At 50.2% G+C, this 15,106-nt stretch overlaps 5 protein-coding genes across 5 annotated transcripts; 3 read left to right on the forward strand and 2 right to left on the reverse strand.

The window, feature by feature from the left end:
* Window positions 1-141: 141 nt before the first annotated feature.
* Window positions 142-1,572, reverse strand: POX_f07682 (uncharacterized protein; the record flags this gene model as incomplete). The annotated part of the gene is made up of 5 exons (XM_050116477.1): window positions 142-705; window positions 763-833; window positions 889-1,053; window positions 1,112-1,197; window positions 1,298-1,572. 5 exons carry the CDS (start codon window positions 1,570-1,572, stop codon window positions 142-144), a joined length of 1,161 nt encoding a protein of 386 aa, XP_049966616.1.
* A 320-nt stretch (window positions 1,573-1,892) lies between these two features.
* On the forward strand, window positions 1,893-4,019 carry POX_f07683 (uncharacterized protein; the record flags this gene model as incomplete). Its single annotated transcript, XM_050116478.1, has 3 exons — window positions 1,893-1,937; window positions 2,041-3,096; window positions 3,186-4,019. The coding sequence occupies 3 exons, from the start codon at window positions 1,893-1,895 to the stop codon at window positions 4,017-4,019; spliced, it is 1,935 nt and encodes a 644-aa protein (XP_049966617.1).
* A 667-nt stretch (window positions 4,020-4,686) lies between these two features.
* POX_f07684 (uncharacterized protein) lies at window positions 4,687-7,068 on the forward strand (the record flags this gene model as incomplete). The annotated part of the gene is made up of 4 exons (XM_050116479.1): window positions 4,687-4,705; window positions 4,770-4,820; window positions 4,896-5,923; window positions 5,980-7,068. The coding sequence occupies 4 exons, from the start codon at window positions 4,687-4,689 to the stop codon at window positions 7,066-7,068; spliced, it is 2,187 nt and encodes a 728-aa protein (XP_049966618.1).
* A 183-nt stretch (window positions 7,069-7,251) lies between these two features.
* On the reverse strand, window positions 7,252-8,147 carry POX_f07685 (uncharacterized protein; the record flags this gene model as incomplete). The annotated part of the gene is made up of 2 exons (XM_050116480.1): window positions 7,252-7,874; window positions 7,943-8,147. The coding sequence occupies 2 exons, from the start codon at window positions 8,145-8,147 to the stop codon at window positions 7,252-7,254; spliced, it is 828 nt and encodes a 275-aa protein (XP_049966619.1).
* A 251-nt stretch (window positions 8,148-8,398) lies between these two features.
* On the forward strand, window positions 8,399-14,721 carry POX_f07686 (uncharacterized protein; the record flags this gene model as incomplete). Its single annotated transcript, XM_050116481.1, has 3 exons — window positions 8,399-11,224; window positions 11,278-13,086; window positions 13,141-14,721. The coding sequence occupies 3 exons, from the start codon at window positions 8,399-8,401 to the stop codon at window positions 14,719-14,721; spliced, it is 6,216 nt and encodes a 2,071-aa protein (XP_049966620.1).
* Between the last annotated feature and the right edge of the window lie 385 nt (window positions 14,722-15,106).

Below are 15,106 nucleotides of genomic sequence, written 5' to 3' on the forward strand. Positions count from 1 at the left end.
ATCGGCTTTTGCGCAGTTACCACTTTTGCCTTGTTACAGAATGGTTGGCCATCCCAGTATACACGTCCGGGGCCAAGTTCAAGAAATTTGAAGTTTTCGAGGATCAAACTTCTAGCAAACGACTTATATTTACTAGGGCCTTCAAGGAGGCGTTTGACTTATTGTTGAAGTGAGGGGACCAGGTTCTACATCAGCTGCCACATCGACTGCGAAGCTCGCCTGTATGAAATCTTCAAGCTCCTCACTTACTGTCTTCAGCTTCTCCTTGACACTGGCCACACCCTCCTGACCGACAATGTGTCGAGATGGGGGATTCTCATGGCCAGCAATGGACGTGATGGCATACACCGTTTCTTGCACAAGGATCTCAAGATGGGCGGAGCTCAGCGGTGGGTGAATTGAGACCACTCTGGGCGCCGAAAATGGTCCAGTCTCAATTGAATTGACTCGTGGACTTTCCACGTTCTCGACGGCTTGATTGTTGACTGTACCGTTCCCAGTCAACCCTTCCGCTGCAGCTTCTGGAAGTCGGGCAACCAGGTGGTTGAGGATACCACGGAAAAGCGGCGCATGATTGTCGGTGGGTGAATAGGCGGGAAAAATAGGAGGCACGCTCGTCACAAGATTGGTGAGAATGCCAATCTCAATGCTGCACTGCACAATTGTAAGTTTGACGTTGAATGGTGCGACCTCGAATGCAAGACTCTATCGCATTTTGTCAGCCATGACTGTCTTCATTTCGATGATGGCAACTGAACCCACATCACAGAATCCTTCCAGAGCCCAACCAGCTGCACAATACATGCCCAGACCAGGGGTTCCAATATGAGCCGCTAGTGTCATGTCAGATGAATCAGAACGGATCAATTCGCCGGTTATCAATCTTACTTATTCCTGAAAGAATCATGATATGACCAGAGTTCTGCCTTCTCATATGGGGTAATGCGGCTTTGATAATGTTGAGAGGCCCAAAATAATTGACCTCAAATTGATCACGGACGAGGTTCTGGGTTTGTTGAGACGCAGAAAGCTCTTCGACGGTTCCAATAAGGGCTAGTACGGGTGGTCACTATGTTGTCCGTTGCAACAGGAAGCTGAATGACATTTTTACCTTGGCTCGTACAGCACAGGAGTATATCCACTCTCCCAAATGTTGCAACTGCTTGCGCGAAGACTGCCTGGCATTCGCCCATCATCCTAAATCAAAGGAAATCCTTAGCATTCATCCTGTATTTCAAGCAATAAATAGAGCAATACGCTATCTTTAACTCCAAAGAAATAGGTTTCTGGCGCACACCTGATATCCAGAGGTACAGTCTTGATTCGCTGCGGCCATCCTTCCTCGCGATGTTCCCCGACCTCAGCGAGGAACGCGTCGAAACGGTCTCGACGTCGCGCATCACGGTCAGGAACCGTATGTGCCAATCCAAGCAACGCATAGTCTCCGTGTGCAAGAGCCTGTCGGGCGACAGAGATGCCGATTGCAGAGTCCCCGGCAGTAATTAGCCATACTCGCGGTGCGCTATGCGACGGGAAATGCGAGCGGGACTCTGGCGCTGGACGGTTGTCCATCTGTTATGTCGTCTTCAATCTCGATACCTCTGCACCTCATTCATCGTGCGATTTCAGAAAACTGAGCAGTTGCTCTCGCGCCGTCAATCTCGCAGCTCTAGTCCTCAAACGTGACAATCCCGGACCTTCTCCGAACGAGTGCGATGTTTGGCGGTTGAAAATACCCCAAAGTGCCAAGCGCCCCGCTACGCCGGCCCAGTCAGCTCCCCCCCTTTCGTCGGACGGGCTGGACCCGAAGGCGTTAACCGCTCAATTCTTCTGGCCGCGTCGGCCGTTTGCTCTTTTGTGCTTTTTCTTTCCTCATCTCCCGTCATCGCAAAATGCCCGAGCAACGGCAACGCAGAGAGGAGGACGGAGGCGGCAACGTATGTCCATCCAGTATTCGATCCTTCCGGCTCGCAGGCGCGGAATCAAGCCGTCCTTTGCCCTTTCCCTTGATTTGAAGCTGACCGATGAATCGTTTTCCAGTCCGGCCTCAAGGGTGCTCTCCAGGGTCTCGGAATTTTCCTTCTGATGCAATTTGTTGTTGGCCAGTTCTTTGGGAACAAGCAAAATGCAACCTCTTCTGTGCAGCCCGGAAACATGCCCACGTTTGCGGACCGTCCTGATCCCAGCGAATATGCCGATTACAGTCCCATCCCAGACCTGATCGCCCCGATTTGGCCGTCCGACAGCACGATCGACATCAGCATCTATGTGTCACCATCAATTGTGGTGCCGTCTTTCAAGTCAAAGGATAGCACTCTTGTGATGCATGAGCAGAACTTCACCATTGGCAACTACAGCGACACCCGGGAGATTGACACCGTCATCAAGCTTCCTAAGCAAGTACAGCAAAATGGAACCCTCTACGCTCACTTCTTTGTGGCTCGTACGGGACACCCCTTGGACCCCAGCGCGAAGGACTACAACACCGCGGATGCTGTCCATTTTCTGCGTCCCTTGAACCAGTACCTGCCCAAGAAGAAGGCAAAGAAGCTCAAGAATCTGCTCGCTGCGTCGGACGAGGGCGAGAACGAGGAAGTTGATGACACTCCGGATGTTCAGACTGTCTCTTACTATCACCCCAACTTCACTCTCTCAGTTATCCCCGATTCTGGATCGCAAAAGTTCCCCCAGATGCACCCAGCTGTCCGTCAGTATGTCCAGCTTGAGCGGACAGGTGCGCGCGACAAGTCTGGTCGAAATGGCTGGTACTATCCGATTCTGTTCCTCAATACATTCTGGCAGTTGAAGAGTCACATGACCGAGCTGAACTCGACAGTGACCGAGGTGCCCTTGCGGATTACCCTCAACAACTTGGCGAACTGGAAGTTCAGCATCCTCACAAGTATTGACGAGGGCTCCAAGCAAAGCGCGCGTCAGGCTGCGTATGGCGGACCCGTGCCCGGTGGTGGTGATGGTTCCGAGTGGGAGACGATCAAAGAGGTTCTCTTGGACACCAACATCTATCTTTTGGGCACCACGGGCATTGTGACTATCTTGCACATGCTCTTCGAAACCCTGGCTTTCAAGAACGATATTGTGAGTCTCCGAAGAATGCGTTATTTGATGAGCGGTGGCTTTTGTTTCACTTTCGTGGCCTCGCTAATACGAGCGTTGTCCAATTATAGGCTCATTGGCGGAACAAGAAGGATAATGTGGGAACGTCGGTTCGAACCATCTTGGCCAATGTGTTCATGCAGGCCGTGATCTTCCTTTATCTCATGGACAACAGTGACAACACCTCCTGGATGATTCTGGCCAGCCAAGGATTCGGTATTCTGCTGGAGGCCTGGAAGATCACAAAAACTGTGAACGTCCGCCTGCGACCTCCACCGCCGAGCTCTTTCTTCTATTTCCTGCCCTACGTCGTTGTCTTCGAAGACAAGCACAAATTGAGTGAGACTGAGGAAAAGACCAAGGAGTATGACGAGATCGCCTTCCGCTATCTGTATATTCTCGCTGTGCCTCTCCTCCTCGCCTACGCCACGTACAGTCTTTTGTACAACACTCACAAGTCATGGTATTCTTACATCATTGAGACTCTTGTGGGCAGTGTATACGCCTACGGCTTCCTCATGATGGTCCCCAGCTTGTATATCAACTACCGATTGAAATCAGTCGCTCACATGCCGGGTAAGGCCATGGCCTACAAGTTCCTCAACACTTTCATTGATGACTTGTTCGCATTCACGGTTAAGATGCCTTGGCTGCATCGGCTGGCAACGCTCCGAGACGACGTCATCTTCTTCATCTGGCTGTACCAGAGTTGGAAATACAAGATTGACTACAAGCGTGTCAACGAGTTTGGACAGGGAGGCGACAGTGACGAAGAGGGCGATGCTACCACCGTTTCCAAGTCAGAAACGAAGGAGAACAAGCAGACAAAGGAGGCGATGGCCGCGCAGACTTCTGCGGATGTTGACCAGAAATCCTCTACCCGCCAGCGGAAGTCGAAAAAATAGGCAAGCTTGCAATCTTTCTGGACGTCGTGTGTCGCATGAAAAGCAGATTGGATTCTAGAATCCTCGCAGTCTGGCTCTCAGAAAATACCGGTGACATGCAGATGTGGCTGCTAAATTTGAAAGTGTGATATAATTCAACTCCAGGCCCCAGAAACGCTACTAGGACAGTTCCTGGCTGCTTAGCGATGGATATCGTGTTCTCCTACGGATTCCTACCACTTCGTAGACTGATTAAAAAAAAATGGCAACCCAATTTTACTCGCTCACAGAGATCTGCCACGTAGTATCTGGACGTTGGCCGTAGGCGATGGTGGAAGTTGGATCATGCGATAAGATGGATGGGTTTGTTTTATCCAGTCTCTTTGACCGAATCGAGGCTTATCCATCCGATTTCGTTCCCGCGCCCATCCACGTGCCTCTTCTATGAAGGCTCCGCTGGTGAAATCCAGCTCTGCGAATATTTCTCAATCTTATTCTGCCATGCTGAAGACCACCGAATTTGGTGCATGAAAGTAAATTTGTGTCCCCTGAGGTCAAGCGCTGGAAAGCGGAGTGCTTGAGACGCGTTGCGTTTCTTGCGCGAACCCCACGCGTCCTTTTCCACGAATGAGCATTGTTTACGGGTGAGACCTGCCACAATTACCAGCAGACGCCCAAAGTCGAAGAGATGGCACAAACGAATAATGGTGATTTATCCCAAGCCGAGCACTATCATCCTGAAGGGCTTGTATCAAACTAACTTCTTGATAGATAATGATGAATCTAATCAGTTGCTGGATGCAGTTGAGCACTTGGAAGCCGGTATGCAGATGACGATGAGAGAACAAGATATTTCAAGCAAAGGCTATCTCTGCAAGATACTGACGCGGGGATAAGTTGCATTCGTACCTGTCAAGCAAAGGCAAACCGATGCTGGCCAGTTAGCCCAGAGCATTGCCTCGGACGCGTACGAGAATGGCATTCCGCAACTGGCACTGGGCCGTGTGCTAAAGGTTTTGACAACCAAGAATCACCTCGATCAGTCAACAGCCACGATTTTGATCAAGAATTTGTATCCACGGGAGCAGATTCCTACCAAATTTATCACTCAGGTCGTGTGTTCCTTGGGTCCTAGCAAATTCAAACCAGGCCCGACCACACAGGCTTTGCTTGTTCGTTGGCTGATTATGACCATTGATCTGTTGGAGGATCGGACACACCTTGGAAAACTCTACGCAGTGCTGTTTAATCATCTGGACATGATCAGCTTACGAAAGCCGCTATGTCATTTGCTTTCTCTTATCACGCGGCGAAGGCATGTCAAGCCATTTCGCATTCAAGCGCTGATGGAGCTGATTCAAACGGCGGGAGGGGAAGAAAAGGAACTCTTGAGTCTGTTGAAAACATTCAAGAATTACTGCCCAGAAATTATTCTTGGCGACGTGGGTGTTTCGCGAAAAATGGTCCTTTTTTTCAAACACCCTGACCCAGAATGGTCATCCCATGCGAAGTTGCTTCAGGATCAGAATCTCGAGTTGAAGCAAGCAACTCAGCAATCTTCATACCAGGTCATCAATCGAGCACTTGGAAAAAGGACTAGGGTGGAGGTGATCATTCCGGTGCTGCAGACCTCTCGCGTGTCGAACAAGCACACTTCATTGGAAGAAATTCGAAACATTCAGCATTTTGTTGACAGAGTTGACAAGATTGAGTTGCCGAATCAGATCATTTCCACGCTGAGGGACTCAATGGCGCAGAAATATCTTCATCTCGTTCAGCCAGAGGCAGCGAACGCTCGCCTCAACGACTGGCTAAGTGGGTTCTTGGCGGACAAGCTTGCACAGATACAAGAGGATCAAGATGATGACCCGGAGGCCCTTACCTTTGTCCTGAGTTACCTTGAGGGGCATACTTCCTTTGCAAAGGTTTGCATTTCTTTATCAAAAGCTGTTTGACGAGACTTGTCCTCACCATCTCACAGGTCATTTTACCCTCGATACAAGATTTCTTGGAATCATACCTTTCAATGTGGAATGGACAAGACAATCGTGCACTCGTCCTCCGATTATTGCGATACCTTCCGATAGAGTCATACGACAGCTTATGGAAGCGATTCTTCATCCACTTGGAAAACGCCATGCTGGACAGTACCGTGGGCTCCAGAATTGAGCTGCTAAACTTCTATTCCGCCTTGATCACAGAATGGGGGGTGCGACTCTCAGAGCAGCCGTTGAGTCAAGGGGAATCACTTCCATTGACTCATCTCATCAGACATGCTGAACTTCTTGCTTCTTCAGTACTTGAGCTAACATCATTGTCCGTAACTGCGGACTCCCAAGCGCATGCTCTTGTGTACTCGGTCTTGCACTTCTACAAATCCGTTGCACGTCTCTTTTCACAGGCTTCGCGCAACGCCAGTATTCGGCTGACAGTCCCAATGGCGCCGACCATCTACTCACTTGCCTTTACGCCAACCATCTCTGCCATATCAGCTCTCAACTCCATTTTGGCTGATTACAAGTCATCGTTCGAGACATCTTTGACATCCGATCTCATTCGGGTTCCCAACTCATCTGATCCGCTCTATTCTACAGAAATGGTCAACCAGTTCAATGGCTATGTCATGGATATGTGCAATCTCATTTGGCGTAATCGCGCCCTCAACACAGAGGATCCAAATGCTCAGGGCTGTCTAGTGCCCGCGACAAGTCTCAACGCGTTAACCACATTTATCCGGAACGTGAACGAAGCCGCTCGGCATTATGATCGTGGGAGCGCCTTCCATACAACCTTAGCTTCTCTCTTCTCTCTCAGTAACCACCCGGCGTTTGCCAATCTGTCGGCCGCTTGCTTTGCAGATGTCGAGGAGACGCAGAATGTTGTTGGTGAGCGCCCAAGGCTGCGAAAACCAGTCACTCAGAAAGCATTGCAGGCACTTGAGAAAGATCAGGGCGCCAAAATCACATGGCAGGAATACCGCGTCTATATGCTAGAATGGCTGGATGCAGTTGGAAGCCGAGGAACAAGCGATCTGATGCGGAGCACTATGAAAGCTTTGCGGAAAGAGTGAGCTAAAATTGTTGGAGCCTTCATGCCATGTATGCTAGACGTATGACTGGGTAGGAAAATTGTAATCTATCCTCGATTTATTCACACGACGCCGACTAATGGCGTTTGATTATTTTCTTTATATGAAATATAATACACGGATATCGGCCAATACATCCACGAAGACGATTCAGGGGCTAGTCCTTCAAAGTTTGACCGTCGAGTTAAGGTATATATCCTGGACGCTGGGGTCATCCCGCAGCGAGCTGAGGACATCCTCAATAGCCTTAACATGTTCCTCTGGCAACTCAACCAAAGTCTCCTGATTTGGGTCCCAAAAAATCTCCAGCTCCTCGATCGTCAATCCAGTCATTTTAGTAAATGCCTCACCGACACGTTTTGTTTCCGAGGGGTCAGTCAACAGGACGAGGCGACCATCCTCGTCCGTGTTGATGTCCATCGCGCCCGCTTCAATAGCCGGATCTAGGAAATCATCTGCGTTTATGTCATCTTTTTTTTCCATGACGACGCGTCCTTTCTTCTCGAAGAGAAAAGTTGTTGGTGTCACAGTTCCTCCACCATTCTTGATCAGATAGCGAATGTCTTGAAGGACTCGAGCTTTCTGATCAGTTTGACATTCCACCACAGCAGCAACTCCGCCGGGAAGCATGGCTTCGATAGTAACAGCTTCAAGGGCCTGGCCCGTCAAGCTGAGCCCTTGACCTCTTGCAATTGCAGCTTCGATGATATTTTTAGGGATTGAGGCGCGCTTCGCATTCGAAAGCGCCAGGGTCAAGCGAGGGTTGTACTTTGGATCGGCACCCCATACTGAATCGATTCGAGATTTAGCAATGAAACCTGGAACTAGGTAAAAAATGTCATGACGGGCCGCTTACATTGCGTTGCACTAGCGATCTCCTTGCTCATCATCTGACGTTCTTTGCTCTTCGCCTTGTCATTCTTGGCCTTGTCATGTTTGATGGTGGACCATTTGCTATGTCCGGAGAGTAAGATGGCAGATGACGTGATGCTACGAGAAATCAAACCGGCGACATGCCCTGGAATATGCCAAAGCGCTTTTCTGGGTAATGAGAGAGCCATCGGGGGTTCTTCTCCAGACTCTCGAGAATCTGTAGGATTATGGCCTTCGGCGTCATGTACATTCAAGCTGCGGACCCACTGTTTGTCCGATTCCCGTAGACGGTGACGGGTGGCCCCTCGATAAGGGAGAACGTAGCTCTACGTTCCTCATAGACTCATACATCCTCACTTTCGATCTTTCCCACTGGCATCTTGCCTTGCCTCTCAATCAATAATTATGCGGAGATAGACGACATCATTTTCGGCACCCAATGTCCACATCCGAGACAGCTGAGGCAGCTGCGCCTCCCGAACATGCGGTGCCTGAGCTTGACATCTCCAAGCTGCACGAGCTTCCATCCGAACAACAAGATCTATTCTTGCTTACATTTACCTCGGACCTAGTGCAATACATCTCTTGCTTGGACGCTGCAGGAGTTTCCGCGCATCAGAAGGAGCTCAAGAAAGAATTGTTCAAGGTCCTCACTCTCACTTCTCCCACCCTCACACGAGTGCTTCGCAATAACCTGGGCCGATGCTTTGGAGCTATTTTAACCAAAGGAGATCGCGGAATACTCTTCGAGACAATCAACGATTTGCTGGGAATCTTGAACGCGGGAAAAAATGAGGCCGAGCTCAAGATCAAGTTCGCCGCGGTACACTGCCTAGGCGAGGTGTTCGCGACAGCTGGAGAGAGTGCATTTATGCAGGCCAATGTGGCGATTACAAGCACACTGAAACTGCTCAAATCAGCGAGTAGTCACACAGGTCTGCGTGGCGTCATATTCTCAGTTTTGCGCAAAACAATCGTCGGGATTGGTGTACCGGTTGACGAGTCGCTCGCTCGGGATATTTGGAAACAGGCACGTAACGCAGCAACTAGCGACAAATCGACATTCGTTCAGGTGCATGCATGCCGTTGCTTGGAGCAGCTGATTAATACAACCCCTTTCTTCGAGAACACAAATGACTTTGAGAACCTCAAAAATACAATCTGGAAAGTCATCGATAGTCCCACGGCACCTGTCCGCCATGCCGCAGCTGCTGTTTTGGGCCGGACGCTTGTCAAGCTTCATGTTACAGAGATGCATGTGATCTCAACACCCAAGCCGAAATCGAAAAAGTCTAAACGCATGTCGAAAAAACCCGCTTCCCGACCAGGCGAGGAAGATGAGGACGAGCTATCTGAATCCTCCACGGCGGCGGCAGCGGCAGCAGCAGCTAGTGTGTCTAAGAAAGATACCCGGCTTTTCTTCCTCCTCCCAGACCTCCTTCGTCAGCTTTCCCTTCAATACGTGAAAAGCTCAACTTCAAATCGTACCCGAGCCGGAATCTGCCTGTGCTATAAATTCGTGCTGCGCAATCTGGGTGATAAGATCGTGGAAGAGCGATATGGCCAGGTCGCATCGAACTTACTGTTTGAATTGCTCAATCATCCTACCGTCACATACAACAGGTTCCGGCTGCTGATGACCCGCAAGTTTGTCAAATCGATACTGGAGGACACTATTGGCCGAGAACTGCTGCGGGAGAACAGCCAACTGAATGCTGCGAGATGGCTCATCAATGAAGTGCTCAAAGACTACCCACAAGTCATACAAGAGCGTCGCGAACCAAGCAAATACACGCTCACAAGTACCATCAGTGCTCTTGCGTCGTTGATTGCGTCTCTTGGTTCTGCATTTGCCGTACTTGCAGATGCATGCCGAGACGCTTTGCTCCAAGTTCTTCCCCATCCCAGCTACACAGTTCAAATCCATGCCGCGCACTGCTTGCGAGGTTTTGTACTGGCCTGCCCTCACCAGCTCATCTCGTGTGTTACCATTTGTATGAACAGCCTCAACCGGGAAATTGGCCAGCTTGGAACGCCGAGGCAGTCACCTCGTCGCTGCGTTGGATATGCGAATGGTCTCTCGGCAATGCTAAGCACGTCCCGGCTGCAGCCCCTCTATGGTGCCGTGGACGTGTTTGCTCGCATCTTCACACAGGCCACAGATCTTCTCAAGATCAGTACCTCATCTGAGCTGCGAGTTGCAAGCACCCAGGTACAGACCGCTTGGATTTTGATTGGTGGGCTGATGCCTCTAGGGCCAAGCTTTGTTAAGATCCATCTTTCCCAATTGATGTTGCTTTGGAAAAATGCACTGCCGAAGCATTTAAGCAAAGAGAACGCGGCGCAGCCGAGTACGCTGGAGACGAGTTTCCTTGCTCACGTTCGAGAATGTGCTTTGAGTGCCTTGCTGGTCTTCATGGAGTTCAACAGCAAGCTCATAACCGCCGATGGAGCCAAACGAATCGCGGCCATGCTGCAAAATACTGTGGAGTTCCTTAATGAAGTGCGGCGTCCCAAGTCCATGGAAGATATCTCACAGCGACTACAACCGTCTTTGCAGCTCGTTGACTTCGCGACCATGGTTCGTCGTCGGGTTTTGCAGTGCTTCTCAAAATTGCTTCATGTTCAGCATCTCAGCCACGGGGAGATCATATCCCAGTCCAATCTACTCAATCTCGCAATTTCCTCATTCGCCGATCCAGATAGTCAAATAAAGCCACTGGAAAGCTCCATCGCAGCCTCGACTGGCCAGTTCGACGGTCTGTGGGATCTTTGTGACAGCTATGGATTCGGCGTCACTGGGCTTGCGCGAGAGTACATCAGTGCCACACTGACTGGGTCGCATGGCAATGAAACTGGTCCCGCGTGGTCTGCTGTCGATTCTGTGGATCAAAATGTGGACGATACATTAACATTCCCTGTCTGCGAAGCTAGCGAGCATGACTCTCTGCTCTTGTATAGCCTTCGAGTTGGTGATTCTCAATGCGCGGACCCGCCGACGACTGGTGTCGTGAACGCGGCGATTGATCTCTTTGCCGTCTCTATTGCCCTTCACTCGGCCAAAATGCAAGAGAGCAGCGTGGAGCAATTTGCCACTTTCTTGTCTTCGCCATCTCTTCAGAGAAATCCCGGTCGAAATGCTGCCTTGATTGTCAATGTTTCTATTGCTCTTCTCCACGCTTTGAAAGTCGCTGTCAAGGAGACAGACTTCGTAGCCGGAAAATTGAATTCATCCACGGATAAGATATTGCAGGAGCTGATTCAGGTACGAGATTTTGTCTCTTTTGCTTTGAAAAATGGGTTGCTGACAGTCGTTAGAAATTTGTGGTCGATGCTGATCCGATTGTGCGAACCATCGGGGTTGAGGCCATGGGACGACTCTGCGACAGTGCGGGACATTCATGCACCAGTGCGCAAGTGAATTGGCTTGTTGAGACAATTGTTGCGAACAGAGAGCCGAATGCTCGAGCCGGCTGTGCCGCTGCCTTGGGATGCATTCATTCGCAAATTGGTGGAATGGCAGCTGGCCTGCATCTCAAGACCATCGTCGGCGTGTTGATGTCCCTTTGCAATGATCCGCATCCTGTCGTGCACTTCTGGGCTCTTGGTGGGCTGGAGAGAGTGGCGAACTCGGCGGGCTTAACCTTCTCACCTTTCGCCTCGAGCTCCTTGGGCATGCTTGCTCAGCTGTACAATGCTGATACTCACAATGAAGAAGCAGCTGTACTATCAACATCAAACATTGAGATGTCGTTTTTGACACCTGTTGTTATCAGTCGATGCGTTGATTCGCTGATCAATGTTCTCGGGCCAGATTTGCAAGATGTTGTTAAGACTCGCAATTTGATTCTTACACTGCTGCGCCAATTTCAGTTGGAGGAGAACCCGGCTCTTGTCACTGAAAGCTCCAAGTGCTTGGATCATTTCTCTCTGTATGCTCCCAGCTTCGTTGACTTTGAGGGATATGTCAGGCGCTTGCAGGGTGAGCTCCGTGCAAATAATTCTCTAATGCGAGACGTGGCTGTCCACGGACTCAGCAACCTGATGAAAAGAGATGCTTCGGCCGTTGTACAAACGGCGAGTGACAGCCTTGAGGATGAAATCTGGCTTGCATTTGATGACGCTCCGGACAATGGACCTTTGAGAACCATGATTAAGGAGTGGCTACAGCAGACTGCTCTTACAGAAACCGAATTGTGGATTCAACGCTGCCAGAACATCATGACCAAAACCCGCATCAAGGCTGAGGCGGTTCCAACAACCGGCGTCCAGGCCGCCGCAGCTGATATTCCTGATGACGAGGTAGCAGGATTCGCAACGGCAGCGGCCGGCGAGGGCCAAGTTGATCCCGCTAGCGATGGTATCTCTAGTCAGGAACTGCTAAAATGGCAAACTCGAAATTTCGCGATGAGCTGTCTTTATGAACTCCTCGTCATTGCGAAAGAAGCCATTCTGCCCGACCAGACAATCCCGGCAGAAGTCGCGCTACAAGCCAAGGTTGGAGACATTGTGCGCATGGCATTCTCGGCGTCAACAGCTCATGTCATTGAGTTGCGGGTATGGGGTTTGAAAATTCTTGACCAAGTCCTGACAATGTTTGGAAAGACTCCAGACCCTGACTTTGCCGAGGCCTCTCTTCTTGAGCAGTACCAGGCTCAAATTGGATCAGCACTGACCCCGGCATTTGCTGTTGATTCATCAGCTGAGCTTGCTTCAGAGGCGATCAACGTCTCTGCCACGTTTATTGCTACGGGTATAGTAACAAATGTCGACCGAATGGGCAGGATCCTCAAACTTCTTGTTCTTGGACTCGAAAACTTCGCCAAAAACCCGGAAACAACCGAGATTGGTGACCTCAAAGGCTTGAACTCAAACGCGCGTGTCATGGTCAAACTTGCTCTGTTTTCGGCATGGGCTCGACTACAGGTTGCGAGTACGGAGCAAGACTATCTTAACCAGGTGGTCCAGCCATATCTTGCAAAACTCACACCTCTTTGGCTGTCTTCGCTACAAGAGTATGCTCGGTTGCGCTTCGAACCTGATATTTCGGGCGCACTGGGTACGAGTACGCAGAGTAGTGACTTGGACGAAGTGTACGCAGCGCTCAATCGAGAAACGTTGCTTAAGGTAAAATCTACCATTCCAGTAGAGATGGTCACGGATTCTGATATTTTCTTCTAGTTCTATCAAGACACTTGGCTTAGCTTTGTCGATGCCATTGCTGGTCTCGTGGAAAAAGACATTGATTTTGTATTTGATGCACTTGATGGCAAGCTCCAATTATCGGATGGATCACCAGGATCCGACAAGACGGACGAGAACAGCGAGGAAGGTAAATATAAGGAGAAGGCTCTGACCGATGCTCGACTGAACGGCAAAGGTCACGACATCAATTACCGGGAAGAACCAGTCGCATTCTTCTTCGTTCTGTTCGGGCTTGCTTTCGAAGCTCTCGTTGATCAGTCGACTTTATCGTCCCAGCGACTCGAAATCTTGCAGGCGCTCAAGAGAATACTGCGGCCTCTTGTCGCGGGAAATGCGATTTATCAAGACGCTGTTTTCTCGGAGACCATGGACACATTCGATCGTCTGGTACTGACTGAGGCAAGCCCTGTGCAGAACGTGATCGTCGAGATTGCTCAAAATTTGTCTTTGGACCATCCGGCAGCCCAAAGCGACCAAGAGCGGAGTGATCATCTCTCTGATGATATTGAACAGCTCTTTGAGCTCACAAGGAGCATCATTCTTGTGCTTGCCGGCATGCTTCCTAATCTCCGCGAATCGGCCCCAATGGCACGATTCAGTGTGACATCAGATGATTCGCTTGCTCTGATTCGCTTAGCACTCAAATCTCTGGTTAACGTCGCATCGATCTTCCCATCTGTCATCCGTAATGATCTTCACGCTTGCATTTTACACATCTTTACCACGATTCTCGCTACAGGCATTTGCCAGGCCGAGGTCGTTCCCCAGGCTCTGCCTATTTTTAGGCAATTCGTTCAAGCCATTACTCAATCTTCTGAAATTCCAGAGGACCTTGACGTGGTTTCATTTCAATTGCGCGGATGCATGACTCGCTTCCTGACTATACTCACCATTGCCCAGCGTCGAGAGTCAGAGTCATCTGTCCCTTGCGCCAAGAATACACTTTTGGCAATTACCTTCCTTTTGACAGCCGGTGGCCATGCAATCCCACCCCGGGACCCTGTCATCTACCGGGTGCTAGATGAGTTCCTCGACTGTCTTCAAGACGTGGGGCTTGCTACGGTTGCTGCCAGCTGCCTTCGGTCAATCCTTGGCAAGCCTGGCTCGCGCTCCATGACGGACGATGCCATTGCGCATCACCTTATTCCTCGACTCATTGCCTTCCTCGTCGGCTGTCCTGCTGACTCGGGTGAGGTCCCCAACGATCCTGAGAACTCTCGGAGTGTCATCGCGCGAACCCTCGTCTCCTGCGCTACCAGTGATTCTATATGGCCAGCGGCCAAAGCCACCAAAATGTCGCTCATCACGTCCACAATCCTGGCACGAGCCAGGAATGAGGGCCAATCTGTTCACCAAGAGTCAGCCGCATATTTACTTGAGTTGGCCAAGGCCGACCAGCTCATCTTCAGAACTTTGGTCGCGAGCATGAACGGTGTGCAGAAGTCGCTTCTTGAGGAAGTCCTTCGGAGTGCTAGCACTGAATCATCGAGGTCTGAAGATGTCGACCATCATTCGCAACAAGCTGCTCCGACTATTGCTCTGCGTATGGATTTCTGAATTGTCGAGGCTCTTGCCGCTGACACTCTGCTGCACGAACGGAAGAGGCTCGGTGGCCAAACCCACGCCAACTTGACAACAAGATGTGACATGACATGATATGATAGACTGTACATACAGACCATAACGAAGCTTTTCCCAATGGGTCTCCCGGAACGAAAATTGGAACCGCGACTTGCTTTAATTTAAAATCAGACGTAATGAGGAATTGGAAGCTTTCGAGATTTGCCCTCAGCATACTTGTGCGCGCAAGAGATCAAAGCTGCCCAGTTCACAACGTGGCGTATCTGCAGCTTGGATGCAAAGCTAGGACAAGTCCAATAGAAGGCTCTGTCTGTGCGATGAAGTCAAGAACAATATTGACCGCAATGTTTATTTGTGTATC

This window comes from Penicillium oxalicum, chromosome VI (assembly GCF_001723175.1).
Source record: "Penicillium oxalicum strain HP7-1 chromosome VI, whole genome shotgun sequence".
Taxonomy (NCBI): Eukaryota; Fungi; Ascomycota; class Eurotiomycetes; order Eurotiales; family Aspergillaceae; genus Penicillium; species Penicillium oxalicum.